General features: G+C 45.4%; 1 protein-coding gene across 1 annotated transcript in view; it reads right to left on the bottom strand.

Annotated features, from left to right (window-relative positions):
* Positions 1 to 14,355, bottom strand: part of COQ10B (coenzyme Q10B) — a 147,244-nt gene extending 132,889 nt beyond the window's left edge. The window contains exons 1-2 of the mRNA XM_078680437.1: positions 14,155 to 14,355; positions 380 to 529 (exon numbers count right to left, since the gene is read on the bottom strand). Coding sequence (XP_078536563.1) covers positions 380 to 529; positions 14,155 to 14,255 — 251 coding nt within the window. The 5' untranslated portion in view covers positions 14,256 to 14,355. The remainder of the gene's footprint in view (positions 1 to 379; positions 530 to 14,154) is intronic.
* Between the last annotated feature and the right edge of the window lie 751 nt (positions 14,356 to 15,106).

Here is a 15,106-nt window from a genome sequence, read left to right as displayed (position 1 = left end):
GCCAATGCGATTCGCTAATTGCTAATCGCAAACAAGGATTGACTCCCCATTCATTCCTATGGGCCAAAGGCCCATAGGAATGAATGGGGAGTCATTCCTTATTTGCGATTAGCAATTAGCGAATCGCAAATAAGGAAGATGTAGAAATCGCTATAAATTTTGCGATTTCTACATGCATCCCGTTTTCCGAGTCTTTAATAGCGATTCCTTAATAATCGCTATTAAGGACTCGCAAAAGAGGAGCATGATGAATCTGGGGGTTAATTTTTTATTTTATTTTTTGCACGGGCACACCTACTTATCAAATCCGACAAGACAAACTTATCTGGTTATTCTTTTCTCGAAAACACTTAATGTTTATTTAAAAAAGCATACAAACCCGAGAATTCTTCTCTCCGCATACTCTTTTCTTTTGTCCGAGAATGGTGCAGAAAAGCTGAATAATGTTCTTTCCGAGGCAATAGGACTAGGTATGAACGCCTGTGAAGCGGAGCACCTGCTCATCAGTATACCACAAGACGGTAAATGTCTGAAATGATAAAGGTGGTATAAGGAATGTCGGGTACAAAATACCACTTAAGAAAAACCTTCAGGCTTCAGTTCTTTTCTATGGCGGGAATGCATGCCTTGCACAGCTTGTTAATAGATAACATATTTTTGCCTCTACAGATACTAAAAATAACTGGCTGCAGTCACGAGGGAAAATAAATAAAAATAAAATGTCATAACCTCGCTTGATCTATGCAGGCCTTCAGCATCCACGGGGGTGGCGAACACTGCTGCACATTTTGTACCAGCAGCACAGTCAAGATCAGGGCAAACATTCAAACACCATTGATTAAAACACGTAACTTGGGCTTGCATGTTGAAATGTCTGTTCAAAATTAAGACGCACACAACTGGTAAGAAAAAAATAACATCAGTACAATGTTTTACGGGACACACAGCAAAGGCAAGGGTGGTGCAAACATCACTCATTCTTGAATACGTACAATAATACCAGCCACTGCCCACACTTCATTATGTACGTGCAACATGAACATGGGAAGCAACCGAACCAAGCACCCTTTTCGCAGATCAGAGGACCCCACCCTACCTTCCAACGAGTAAATCGGAAACAGCAGGAGGTCGAACAAAGCTATTAATTCAGTGGTGTTTTTTCATGGCTATTAACGTATTCAATGCCCATTTTTCACAGAAGCACGGTAACTATTCAGAAACTACAAATCTATAAAATCAGGCTAAACAAAATCTGCATTGCTATCCCAGCTGTTGTACAATTTGGCCTTTTTTTTAAAATATGTATTTTTTATTTTTTAGAGTTTTATATAGCGGGAACTAGACCCGAGAAATCGGGTATCAGAGCGCTTTACATGAGCACCAGTTTCGTTACAGAAGGACACATTCATTTTTGTTAGGCACAGGGAAATTAAGTGATTTGCACAGGATTACAGGATGTTGCCGAGACTGGAACCTGGCTGCCCAGCGTCTAGGTCGACCGCTCTAGCCGTAAGGCTACAGCCTCTCACCTGGCACTTGATAAAAGTAAGCCTGATGTGATATCTGCGTTCCTGTTGTAATTTGGGCATCCAAGAGTGTAGTGGTGAAAGTATTTAAACAGAGGATAGGCTTGTTCTTGCCCGCATGTTCCAGAAGAAGCCCCAAGAATATAAATCATATCATAGATTTATAATTTTGGGGCTTGTTCGGGACTGTGTGCAAGAACGAGCCTATCCTCGGTTTAGACGCTTACACCTCTACACTACTGGATGCCCAAATTACAACGGGAACGCAGACATGACATCAGGCTGCATTTGGAGTAAATATAAATAAATAGTGAAAGTCTATAAGGGAAGTATAAGGAAGAAATCCGTAAATGTGGACGATACCGTTTTTAGGTCGATACAGTATAAATGTAAATAGCACTGTACAATTAAGTGCACAAATTACATGTGGAGTAAATAAAATTACATAATATGTAAAGGAAATGTATGGACAAAAGTATACATGTTTACACTTACCCATCTATAGTATGATGGCATCTTGGTTATGGGTGTACCATATATGGAGTCTTTGCCTGTAAGATAAGCAGGAGTGCTGGTTGCGATAACTGTCTAAATGAACAAGGTGGTCTGAAGATGGTGTAGGCCGGTAAGTGGAGCTAATGGAGTTCCATCACAATGGGGATTAGGTGATCATAATTTTTCAGACACATGAAGGATGTGCTTAAGGGGTGCCAGTGTGGAGTCAGGAAGGCCATGAAGCAAGACATTTTCATTATCCAGATGTGAGAGTTCAAAGGCTTGACCAGAAGTATTGAAGTCGCTTTCTGGAAGAAACAGCCTCACTTTATTTAGAAGAGAGCGCTTCTAACAGGCTGGCTTTTTTTTCTGGCATTATATTACTTTGGGGTGATGTTGAGATCAGGGGTGAATCCAAGTGACTTGGGATTTGGTGAAAGTTGGGAGTCCGAAGATGTCAAGATTCAAGTCAATGAGCCAGATGATTTGTATGGTCTGGTTTGTTGTTCTTGGTTAATAATTGTAACTGTCTTTGTTGCGTTGAGAATCAGGTAAGCAATGGACATCAATGCAAGGAAATCTTTCAGGCAGTGTTTGAGGCGTTTGGTGTCTGAAGCAGAAAAGACTAGCAGAGTTGTGAATCATCAGCATTTTGATAAATCTTGATGCGGTTATCTGTGAGTAGAGCACCAAGTGGCACCATGTGGAGGTTGAAGATGACAGGAGACAGTATGTAACCCTGGTAGACTTCACAGGTGAGGGGGATCTGGAGTTGCCCATGTGTATAAGCTGGTGTTGGCTGGGAAAGTAGGAGAACCAGACAATGACACTAGTGGCAAATCCTATTTGTGGCTCTAGGGTGTTGAAGAGGGAGGAGTGGTCGACTGTCAAAGGCAGCTGAGCAATATTCAGGATGCAGGGGTCATCTACATATGTGGTCAAGAGTGTATCACCTATGGATGTGTAACATAGTGGTCTTCAAGCTGTAAGGTGACCAGAAACTAAACTGGTAGTTGCGCAGGAGACCGCTAATAGTGATGTGATCTTGCGGTGGAGCACAGAGTGCTTTTTGAATAGTCTTGCAATTGAATGGTAGATGACTGATCGGAACGAGTTGGTGAGGTCATCAGTATCTAGTGTTGGTTTCTTCAAGAATGGAGGCTCTGGCTTATCTTGAGAGCTTCTTGGAAAAAATATGAGGGAAGCTTGGACAATGGTGAGCAGGGGTGAGAGCGCATCCTCAGTAAGAGCTTTGATGAAGGAGGAGGGTAAGACATCTTTATAAGAAAAAGGTTTGAGGGAATGGAAAGTGTTGGCAAGATACACAAGATGTGCCTTTGAAGCCTATTAGCAGGATTATAAGGGAAGAGGCAGACATCATAGATAAAGCAGGCTTGATGTTTTTAATGGGCTGTTGAATCGTTTGTATTTTGTCTCTGAAGAAGGGTCAGTTGAGGACTGCACTTTTCTATGGCGTGAGGAATAGTTAGATATTTCAGGGGGCTGATGAAGTGATGGTCTTGAAAAGCATTTTGCTTCTGTTGGTGGCTTCATTACTGGTGTTAGTAGAGAACTTTTACTGATTTGACATCAGTGTGTTGGACAGACGGACTTCAGTATCATGAGATCGGGGTTCTTTGCTGTGTGCAGAAGACTGGTTTATTGTCAGAAAGGTCTTTAGAGTACCAGAATGCGGAAGGCTTTGCTTGCTGTTGAATGTTTTAATTAGGGAGTATATGTACACAGTTTTCCAAAAAGTGTTGAGGTTGTTTAGAAGGGTGCTGACATCAGACACGAGGTTGATAGGGTGAGAGAGAAGTCCAAGCATTAGGATCTGAAGGTCAGCTCTCTGTTGTAACAGAAGATTCCATTTCTGCTATAAAAATTTCTGCTGGTGTCATTGTTGATTCCTGTTCCAGCACAAATCGTATGGAGGACAATTCCGACCCCCAGGTTGCAGGCCGTGATTATTGTTGGGTTTATTCCTGTGGGAAATTCCTCTTTTTGGGGGGTGAACATAAGAATCCTGCCCAGTTGTACCTTTCGTATCAATTATCAACAACCACTGAACAGCTCCTAGCAGAGGAGGGCGAAAGGTCATAGGTTGTGAGGGACATATGTATTAAGGCAAATACACTCCAAAGAAGCCTCGGCCTACCAGTTCTTATGGCCAAGTACCCAGCAGCAGGACATCAGAAAGGCCCTCAGCTCACCAGGACAAAATCGATCAATGCCGGGAGCATATTCAACTGGTTCTTGTACCTTCAACAGTTAGGAGTCTTATTCCAAGCAGCTAGTGACCACCTCTACCCACAATGAGCCCTCTACAAACCCCTCGGTATTCATCAGCGCATAGCTGCACCTTCAGCCATTGCCCAATTCTCCACCTCTGCCACTACATACTGTGGTGGGGTCTATGGAGATTGCCAATGACAGGCAATGTCCCTGTGGGATATCCCCAATTGCAGGTCCAGAAATCTGTTACCAACTTTTTTCAAAGGTTTCCTGGCATATAGCCCAAGACGGCAACTTTCTTCTGTGTGGCACTGGCAGCGACCTAACGTACACTCCAGGTCCACTGTGACCTGAAAACAGAGCGGTTTATTATTGAACAGCTCCAAACCATATGAAGGAAGCCTGTGTTAGTCAGGGTGCATCTGGGGCAGCTCACATCAGTAGCGTGTAGCATGGCATTCAGTCTATGGGTTGTGAGATATTTACAGCATAGGTAGTTGAGCTTCTTGTTCCAGGGTCTGGTCTCACTCCTTTCTAGTGAAGGCATCTACCAATATAGTTCTGCCAATTTAACTTTTGAAGCTGGTAAGTCATCTACCATGATAGTCAGTGCGGTTTTTAGAACCAGGAAACCAGGTGCCTGCCCCTCCAAAGGTAAGCATGTTCTGAGGGAGATTATGCAGGGGGGGGAAGCGGGGGGGGGGGCGCTGGTTCTAAAGTGCCCAGTCAATGCCCCATAGGTTAAGAATTCAGTGCCAGGTAACTTACCTTCAGCCATCAGCTCCTCCAGTATGTAGTAAGAGACCTCCGAGTAGCAATCCCATAACGTTGCTATTCACACCTACGTCCAATTCGCCTGTCGGCGGGAAGTGAATTAGCCCCCCTTTAACAGTTGGCAGGCCCATCAACAGCGCTGCAGAGGCATATAGAGCAGCAGCCCCTATATGGTGGAGTGCCCCTCCTCCCCTTAATGGCAAATAACAATACAGAGCAACTGCAGTTTGCAAAGTAGGTTGAGCTCAATTCCCAGCAACATAGCTTCTAGCTCTCCATCCCTGGGTCCCAAACTCACCCACCTCTGCCATGTTTTCCCCACCAGCCAGCCAGCGGGAGATCTTCTGCAGCTGCATAGTGAGGTGGTAAAGTTCAGTCTGGGGTGTCTGTGGTCGTGGGACGCTGAAGTGAATGCAGCGACACCCTGGTGCGTTGCCCATCCTTGATTAACTCACCCAGTATCTAAATTGGGAGGTTCACAAAATAGTTAGGGCCACTGGAATTGTGTGGCAAGAAGGCACCAAATTAGGCAACAGAGTTGGACAAAGTATGTAGCAAAAAGGCAAAGCATGAGGCATAATTTTTGATAGTACAAATAGGAAACTGGACGATGACCAGGTAACCTTTGCGAAGGGTCTTCCAATGCATGTGAACACATATTGCTGTGTTTTTAGTAACTTTTGGTCCGTTTGAGATAGGACCATAACCCATTTGCTGCATTATCTGCAGCAAATGGGTTATGTGGCAAATGAGGCAAATCCGGCAAATCCTTAACTATGCGGAAATAAAGCAGTGGCCAAATAATTGCCTAATTTGCGGTAGCCTTGGAAATAGTAAAGGACTCTGTAGAAGATAACCATTTTGGTCAGTGCTATTCAGACCATGACAGGGAGCTGCTCCAAACGCCATTAGGCAATGCTTCAGTTGAGGCCCCTTATTATGATTCCAAGATTACCTTCTCGGATATCAGCGTCTGAGTGTTCTACTCAGATCCCCAAGCATGTGAAGACCCTTGGCTCTCACTGTAAACCAAGGGCTCTTAACTGCTCCCGAGGGCTTGTGCATTCTGGGGAGACCAGGAAGGTGTAGGATTTCGCCAATTCGTACTAAGGCCAGAGACCTGTACGAAGTTATCTCGCATAGCGATGCTCCACTGGACTCCTGTTTGGGGATTTCTCAAGAAGACCAACATGTCATCCGCGTACAGTGTGCAGATGTTCCCCATCATGCAGTGGAATACCCTTGTCTCTGCACGCCAAACCCCAGGAGGCAAGCAAGCAGTTTAACTGCCAGCGCGAAGAGCATGGGAGAGAGGGGGGCATCCTTGCCTTGTGCGCTAACAGACTTCAAAAGGGGTCAGAGATGAAATTATCCATGCACAATGGCATACAGCAATGTGATCCATTTATTTCAACTCTCCCCTAGGGACATCCTGGTCATGACTGCACGCAGGTAATCACACCTAAGAGTATCTAGGCCTTCTGTATTTCAATGGAAAGGATCAGGGCTTCGGGGAACTGAGCCTTATTCGTTTTATGCAGCATGCAATAAAGGCACAAGATGTTGCAGGACGTGTTAAATTTGCAGATGAAACCATTTTGGTACTCACGCACCAGCGCAAAAAGGTGGGGTTGCAGCCGGAATTTTGCTAAGAATGTTATCGTCTAATTTCAGCATAGAGCGAACCGCAGTTTTTTTAATGCAGATTTATATATAAATCGACCCTATGGTATTGGAGCGCTTTACCTGAGCACTGGTTATGTTACACAAGGACACATTCAGGCACGGGGAGATTAAGTGATTTGCCCACACTCACAGAATGTAGACGCGACCCCGAGGCTCGAACCTTGGTTTCCAGCACCTAAATCGGCAGTCTAGCCAACAGACATCTGTGGTGTCACTAAGTGACTTAGGGATTAAAACTATTAGTACCTCTCTGGTCACATCCAGGAGGGGCCTGTATTCTAGCGCATTGGCATACATTCCAGCCAGTCTGAGAACCAGGAGTTCAGAACTGGTCTGGTAGAATTCGGCAGGAAGGCCATCTGTCCTGGGCTTCTTATCTCGTTGCCAAGCCTTTGATGGCCTCTCTGATTTTCGACTCCGAAATTGATGCGCCTAGCCCCCCATCTAGGAAAAAGTCCATAATCTCTCCCGCCATAGGATCACTGGCCCTGTACAACTAGCAATAATGCCCCATGAAAACTTTATGAATAGAAATTTGCGAGTAATTTCTCCCATTGGCCCGGCGACTTGGGTATTGAGGTTTCTCCTGGATTCCGGGTAGGTCACCCATGCCAGTTGTTTGCCTGCATGGCCTTCCTCTGCTTGAGTGGCTATGTATTCCAGCTGATGGATTGTCTATGTGTAATCATCGGGCCTCCTGGGCTTTTTGTAAAAATCAGGTCTCGGTCACTGTGAATTCAGCAGGCAGGGGGAGGGGACTACATGGTGCGGTGCTGAAGGAAGCGGTTACCCATGGACTGCGTTTGACCTCTCCAGGGAAAAAACCAGCAAGATACTCTGGAGAGAAACCTCTTTGGTCAGTTAGATCTCGAGGAAGACCACCATGTCCCTTCACTACACTTTTTCAGGCAGCCCAGCTATTCTAACATTGTTCCAGTGGCTCCGTTCCTCTGCATCCTCCTTTCACCGGTACAGAAGGTCTACTCCGCAGATGAGTTTGGGTACCTTGTCCTAAAGCCCAGACACAGGACTCCACCTCCTCAAAGGCATCCTTGTTGCATTTCACCCTATCTGCCAATTTGCGGTGGTCATCTCAGAATGTCCAAAGGTCCACAATTACCTTGTCTATCTTACTCTCTAACACTTGGTGTAAGGCATTTAGTATCTGGTCCAATATATATGGGAGGGTGGGGGTGCACATACATATACTGTAGCTCGCCTAAGGCCTCCAGGCTTTCTCCAGCCTGGGTGTCCCTGATTGGTTTGGTGCGGCCCATGGTGCCCACATACCCCCAGGCCAGTGTCATCCACCGTATTCAGCAGTGCTTTGGACAGCAGGAAAGCACAAGCTTGCAGAGTTGAGGAGGCGGTGGGACCCACGCAGGTCAGTGGGCAACCCCCCTCCCTACCCAGAGCCAGTTCGATGGGTGTCTCAGATGGCGCTGGCTCCTTTGATTCGAGCCTGGACTAAATGTTTTTGATCCACTGTGGTTACTTGAGTTGTTGCAGTCGAACAATCTGCCCAAGAGGCCCTCCCTCATACAATATTCTTTAGGCACACAAAAAAGGGGACTGGTTGCAGCTAGCACAGTGTCTATGTGCCCCAGGGCACCCCTAACACGACAGTCACTCTGTTGCACAGCCCCCACAATCCGGGACCACCTAGGCAGGGAGGTGCCACACAGGGTCATCTCACAGGTCGCACGCTCCCGCCAACAGTACTGCACATCTCTGCAGAGAGGCCCTCCGTGTAGGTCCCACTTCTTGTGTCCAGGAAGTGGTCGCCTTCCACAGGTGCTTTATACCCCAAGGGCCAGGCTATCAGCACCATCGGTGCAAGGCAGCACGAGGTCCCGATGTCTGGCAATGAGCAATTGCTGCCGGGCCGTCACAGGTGCCCAGGTCAGCCAGCCACCATCTTGCGTGCCGCTGCGTGGTCTGTAATCATTCCACAAGCGGGGCTGAGGCTCGCCATGCTCTCCCAAGTATCCCTTCTTCCGGTCAGAGCTGCGCCAATTCCACTGGTGCACAGAGTGGCTCCAGGCTATCATTTTAATTGTGAAGAACCATTATCTGCTACACCACCTCATATTGTTTTTATTCTCAACAAGACAGCAGCTTAATAAATATTTAATAGGTTACTCCTAGTCCTTTTTAACTCACTTTATCACCAATTTACGCATTTAGCACCTTCACACGTGATTCATCAAGGCTAACATCATTAAAAGATCTCCAGCAAAGAGCCCCCTCGAGGGACCCGTTGGGTATTGCAACACCGGCCCGAGGAGCTGTATGATGAAGCATGACACCCAGCAGGGAGTGCGAGGGCCTTTCCATCTGATTTGTTGTATCCCTCCGACCTGTTTATCATTTTTTGTATATATATTTTTATTGCAGATATATGATCACACAGTTACGCCAATTTATAATTACACAATCATCGTTCGTCTTCTATGGAATAGTGAAATTCGAAGTACACATGCGTTTAGCCCACAACACGGAGGTCGGGTGGCAATACTCAGAATCGTAAGGTGCAGGCATGGTTCGCATTATCATAGCCAGGTCTGGCTAGTCACAGGATTCTTGCATCCGCTTTTCATTTACTCCCAAATTTCCAACAACCAAACTAGAACTACCCCCCGGGAGCTAACACTGAGAGTCTATACTGTTGTCCCTTCCAGCTCCCCCCCCCCCCTCTCATTACCCTCCCCCTGTACATGAATGGTGGTGTGGGCGCTTACCAAATCGCCCAACATAGCACAACTGAATTATCGTTGGGTAGCAAAACTACGTGTCATACGCTATGCTCACGTGGATGTGAAACCTACTCCTCTCCTTCCGTCAACTGTTGGTCCTTCAAGGTTTGGACCAAGGCCTTCCATGCCCGTGCCACCCCCAGCGCTTTGTCCGGACCCGAGCGGGTGGCCTGTCTAAGCCTCACCACACTCTCGCTACTAGCCCACTTACAAAATTCCTTCCTCCACCGTTCAAACGATGGACCCTCCTTCGCTTTCCAATGCCAAGTAATTTCGCGTTTTGCCAATAAAAGCCCTAGATCAATAAATTTGCTGGTTACCTTAGTCTTGGCCGTATGAGGGAACTAATGCAGCAAACAGGTGGCCATGTCATAATCTATTTGTCTGTCACCACATTCAGAAGCTCCCCCACTTCCTCCCAGTAGCCCCCCCCCATGCGCGGGCAAAGCCAGAGCATGTGTTCTAGCTCAACATCCTCCTCCCGACATCCCGGGCACGACGCGTCTTGGACCTCCGACCTGTTTTCAGCATAAGGTTTTCTTCCCCTACTTTTTCTCATATTATAGGAGCTGCATACCTATTGTTTATATATTGATTCAGGGAGCATGTATGCTGGACCTTAGGTGCGCTCCCAGTCCATCTTTCGTTATTTTGACTGATAAGGCCAGGTCTTGTTTTTATCCCTTCTGAACAAATGGTGTACTCTAAATATTTTATTTCATGCTTTCCAAACTCAGATTTGTACTGTTTCAGACACATCCCAACGTATCCAGTGTCCTCTCATAACACTCATTACCTTCAGTCTATGGAAAAATAGAAAGCATGTGGACAAACATACCAAAGAACAAGACAACAGATTTTTACACGCCTATTTCAATAACGGGAGCCATGCCATAAAGTGCTTTTTTTTTTTTTTTTTTTTTTTTTTAGAGTTCTGTATTACAAGTACAACAGAGGTCACTGATCTCCTCTTAACCCCTAACAAGAAGATTCTAAATTGGGATGCTTCAACAGCCACCCGAAGGTAGAGGGATGGGTCCAATTGTGTCCCAAGAATAGGAAAGTTGTAGATGGAGGGCAGACAGGCGGGACACCCATCACACATTTAACAATGTGCAGATATTCCTTTCTCAATGGGTATCACAATGCTCATAATAGCGCTCCCCTTCGAGCAATAACAAACACTCAAACATTAAGAACCCTACCCTCCACACCCATCCAAAACAGATCAGTTATTTAGAGGAGTATCAAACTTGAGACAGCATCCATCAGTGCTTTTTATTATCACAACCCAATTTTCAGAACGACAAACTTTCGAGATCCACATAGCTTTAATGAACATGAGGAGGGCTATTTTTTAATGTAACTAAAGCATCATATGGTAGCACACTATCATTTAGAGACCGCACATTTTGTATTGAAATGGCCAATAAATGTGCACATAGAGTTTACTCATAAAACTATACTGCACACAAATAACGTGTAGAAAATTCTGTTTGAATGAAGACCACCTACATGTATTTACATTTTTGTTGTGTTACAAACAAAAATGGACAGCCAACATCCTTTCCCATCACCTGTATCCCAGCAAGCGTGTAACATAATTGACTTTACTTTTGTTTCCCTGGCCGCAAAGTTTTAACCCCATGTTAAAACAAGCATTTGCAATGCAATAGGTCTCGCATTAGGAAATTTTGAGCTATTGGTATTGTAAATGACAAATATTTTATTTATGAGTTTGTTTTGAAAATAGCGAAATTAATAGCTTAGTCATTTACAATGCCAATAGTTTTAACTTTTGAAAACATGACACCTATAGTATTTGTAATGCAATATGTGTTGTATTTACATGACTTAGATGTATTAATATTACAAATAACAATGGCTTTTATTTTATTTGATAATTAATACTTAAATAAAAGTTATTGTAATTTATAATGGCAATAGCTTAAACTTTTGTAAATAACTTTTTGGGAAGATTATGTTCAGTGTATTTTATTGTGATGAAAATCCAAGAACAGCAGTCAAATATTGACATCTTTTTGTGACATTTGTAATAAAGCTTGAAACATTGAGACAACATATTAGAACCAGTTGTTGTTGAATGGTTGCACAGAGTGATGCTGTGGCCTTCAGTGGTGCTGAGTGATGCTGTGGCCTTCAGTGGTGCTGAGTGATGCTCTGGCCTTCAGTGGTGCTGAGTGGCGCTGAGGGGCGCTGTGGCATTCAGTGGTGCTGAGTGATGCTGTGGCGTTGAGTGGTGCTGTGGCGTTGAGTGGTGCTGTGGCGTTGAGTGGTGCTGAGTGATGCTGTGGGAAGGTAATAAGGAGGATAGATAGAGGGTAGGAAAAAGAAAGGAGAGAAGAGGGGTAAAAGAAGGGTTGGCGTGCAGATGCAGAATGATGAGGTGAAAGATTAATAAAGGGGTGTTGGACAGCACACATACCATCTGATGTACATATACATTGCTCTAAAACGTTGTGCTGATTGCTTTACTAGGTTTAGCTTAGCATATGGGCACTTGACCCAAGAGAGGGGCTCTCATTAAAATCACCTATTATAAGTTGTTGGGTAGACCAGCATGCCATTCACTATACATAAGCTCTTTTGAATATTTGGGTGCTCTGATACTGCCAAGGTCACAGGTTAACGTAGCCAAAAATATGTTTGTTCAGAGAGCACGAATTTGCCATGCACTGTCAGCATTGTTTAGCACTGGGCAGCTGTCTATGAAGAACGTGAAATTACATCAAGTCAAGGTAAACTATAGTGTATGCTCAGAGTGATTAAAAAAGTGTTTCCAAATCTCATATTCGTGCCATGAGTGAGATCAAGCGTGACTGTGAGCAAACAAGCACTTTGAAGCATAACTCAGTGTGTCTAAGTCTGCAGCGCCCAATTATTACGAGCTACATTAACTGTCCGAATGGGGGGGGGGGGGGTAGGGGGGAGGGGGGGGTGTAGAGAGGGGAGAGAATTCACGAGCAGATGGTCCTCTTTATGACCTGCGGATCACGAGCAGATGATCCTGTTTATGACCTGCGGAGCGCATTTAGTGGCTGGTGGCAAATGGATTCAAAGCGGCCGGTCGCTGTGATGTTCTTGGCTGGTCTTGTTTGGTGGGGGGAGCGGATTTCTGTGCGAGGCCAAGCGCGCGCCTGGCGAAGCGTCACACTTCAGTACACAACATGCATTGGGAGGAATCCGCTTGTTCAAGTGTTGTTTCCCCTGCAATAGTTCAGAGCTATAAATAGCTCGACCTAAAATGCAGCAATTTGTTAGAAGACAGACTAACATTTGGCCTCTGTCTTTGAAGTACAGCAAATGTGACAACGGAAACACAACATTGGAATTCATCTTTATTTGTTGCTTGGACTTTTGTTAACCAACAAAGGACCCACCAGTGGGCCGCACTCACAGTTTGGGACACACCTGCATAAATGGTACAAAACTGCACAAAAACTGCACCTGCGCGTACAAGCCATGAAGATGTTAGTGTTGTTACGGTTACTTTTAAGATAAGGCTCACACAACTGTTCTTTTAAGCAACAAACACCAACAGAACACATTAAACATAACTAACACTGAATACATATCAAATTCAGATGCAATATACCATATAGCTAGGTATCACTGAACCACAAGTAATCAATCAAAACCTGTAAAGGAATTCACTAAGATCACAACAGTACTTATTTCTTCAAAAGAAAATATCCCTTTCCACAGACAACACACAGCATACTACAGCAACACTGCACAGCTAGGTAGATTGAAGGGGACTGTGTGAGGGCAGGAACACACTATAATCACAGTTATCCATGCACATACCCAGAGTCCAGATGGTTCCATATCACTGGGATATCACTTAACTATTCATGGACTTTGCTTTGACCCATCATTGTCGTCAGGTCGGTTGGTCCAACTAGCTCAATTAAAGTGGAGGTACGGATATGTTAACTCAAAACCCAGAACTCGATAAGTTGTGTCCCAGTGACATGGAGTCATCTGGTCGCCCTTAACATACCGCGCGTCGGGCAGCACACATACCAGTCCTTCGAAATACAAGTAAAGCCCACCAGCCACACACAACCAAAAATATAGAAGAAAATATTAACAGCACGGACCCCGCCAATTTTCCTAGTGAAACTGAAAGCCGTTGATGGTCTGTAAAGGATACTTCAAGAACTGGGACCAAGTTTGTTACCCAAGCGCCTAGCTCTGCGAATGTGTACTGTCAATGCAATAGAATACAACTCTCTGGTAACATGATAAAGTGACCTGTCAAAAGCTGTGGCTTAGAATATTCATGACACTTTTCCTTACCAGCCCCTCCCGGCTCTCGTTTAAAAGTTTGTCACCCGCGCCTCTGATAAAATTAAAATAAGACTCTACCCGCCACACCCCCACTCTCTGTGAAGAGCGCAACTATCAATTCATATGCTGTGTGCACCCTCCCCCAACCAAGAGAGCGCCTGTGCCACATCTAAACTCAGACAGTAAGCGTCGCCAACCAACATGAAACGCCTCCGGGGCCCGCATTAAAAACCTGCTTAGACAGTGCAAGCTCACGCACAGCGAGGGGCTCTCTCCCAGTCACGAGACAAGGAGGTGTCAGTATAAATACACCACACACTTTGCACTAACAAAGGCTCGTCTATGAACGCCGAGAATGATCACAATACCCGGTAACGGAGGCGCGCCGCACAGCCGTCACCCTGCCGTGAGCCGGGCACTCCGCCAAGCCGGTGATGACCCTCCTCAGCGCCCGGCCGCTCTTCGCCATGGTGCCCGCTCACGGCCGGTAGTACTCTACAAATGAGTGTGAAGTCACTCACTCCCGAGGAGGAGGAGGAGGAGGAGGAGGCGGCGGCGGCGGCGGCCCCGCCCTGGAGGGACGGCTATGAATGGAGAGGGGCGCGGCTACCCAGCCCGACCGGCAGAGAATATAGGATTCCATCTTATATTAATTTCGCTACTTAATTACGACATCTGTCTGCACACTCCAGTGCGTAGCAACAGCGTCGCAAGCATGAATTTACTTCTGAATGTTGCGTTTGTATAATCGATTGATTTGGGTAAGAGGTATTTTAAAAATATCAAATCTTTTGGATGTTTAACGCATACGGTACGACACGAACAGGACAGAGCAATTTTAGAAACGTTTGCAGCAATATAGTTCCTTTGGAGGTATGGAACAAATATGTGTTCTTTTGTTACGACTGGTACTTGATTGACTTCCAAATACCTTTTCTAACATGGCTGCTTATGAAGCGCCAATGGGGGCGCGAGCTAAACAGGGGATTTTGCGGCTCCGAGTCCTGTGTTCATCTCTTAGTCAGCACCGCCCCCTCAAGGCTTTGCTAGTCACGAGATCTGGCTGCAAGTTTACATAAGAATGTAACCCCTAGAACGGGTTCAGGCTGTTGTGTCTATTAGAGGAGCGATAGTACAATTTAGCAATCGTTTCTGGGTTAGTAGTTAGTACCCTGCGATATATTACATTCCGCCTATGCTCAGTGGGATTGAACATTTTTTTTAGGTCTCGATAACAGCATTGCTTTAGCAATGCATGTTTGTCGAGATTATAGTAAGGCTTTCAAAAGTCTACCCAAACTGCGGATCGGGTACAGTTCA

This window comes from Lissotriton helveticus, chromosome 3_1, assembly GCF_964261635.1.
Source record: "Lissotriton helveticus chromosome 3_1, aLisHel1.1, whole genome shotgun sequence".
NCBI lineage: Eukaryota > Metazoa > Chordata > Amphibia > Caudata > Salamandridae > Lissotriton > Lissotriton helveticus.
The sequence above is the reverse complement of the archived record's forward strand: the minus strand, read 5'-3'. Positions and strand labels throughout refer to the sequence as shown.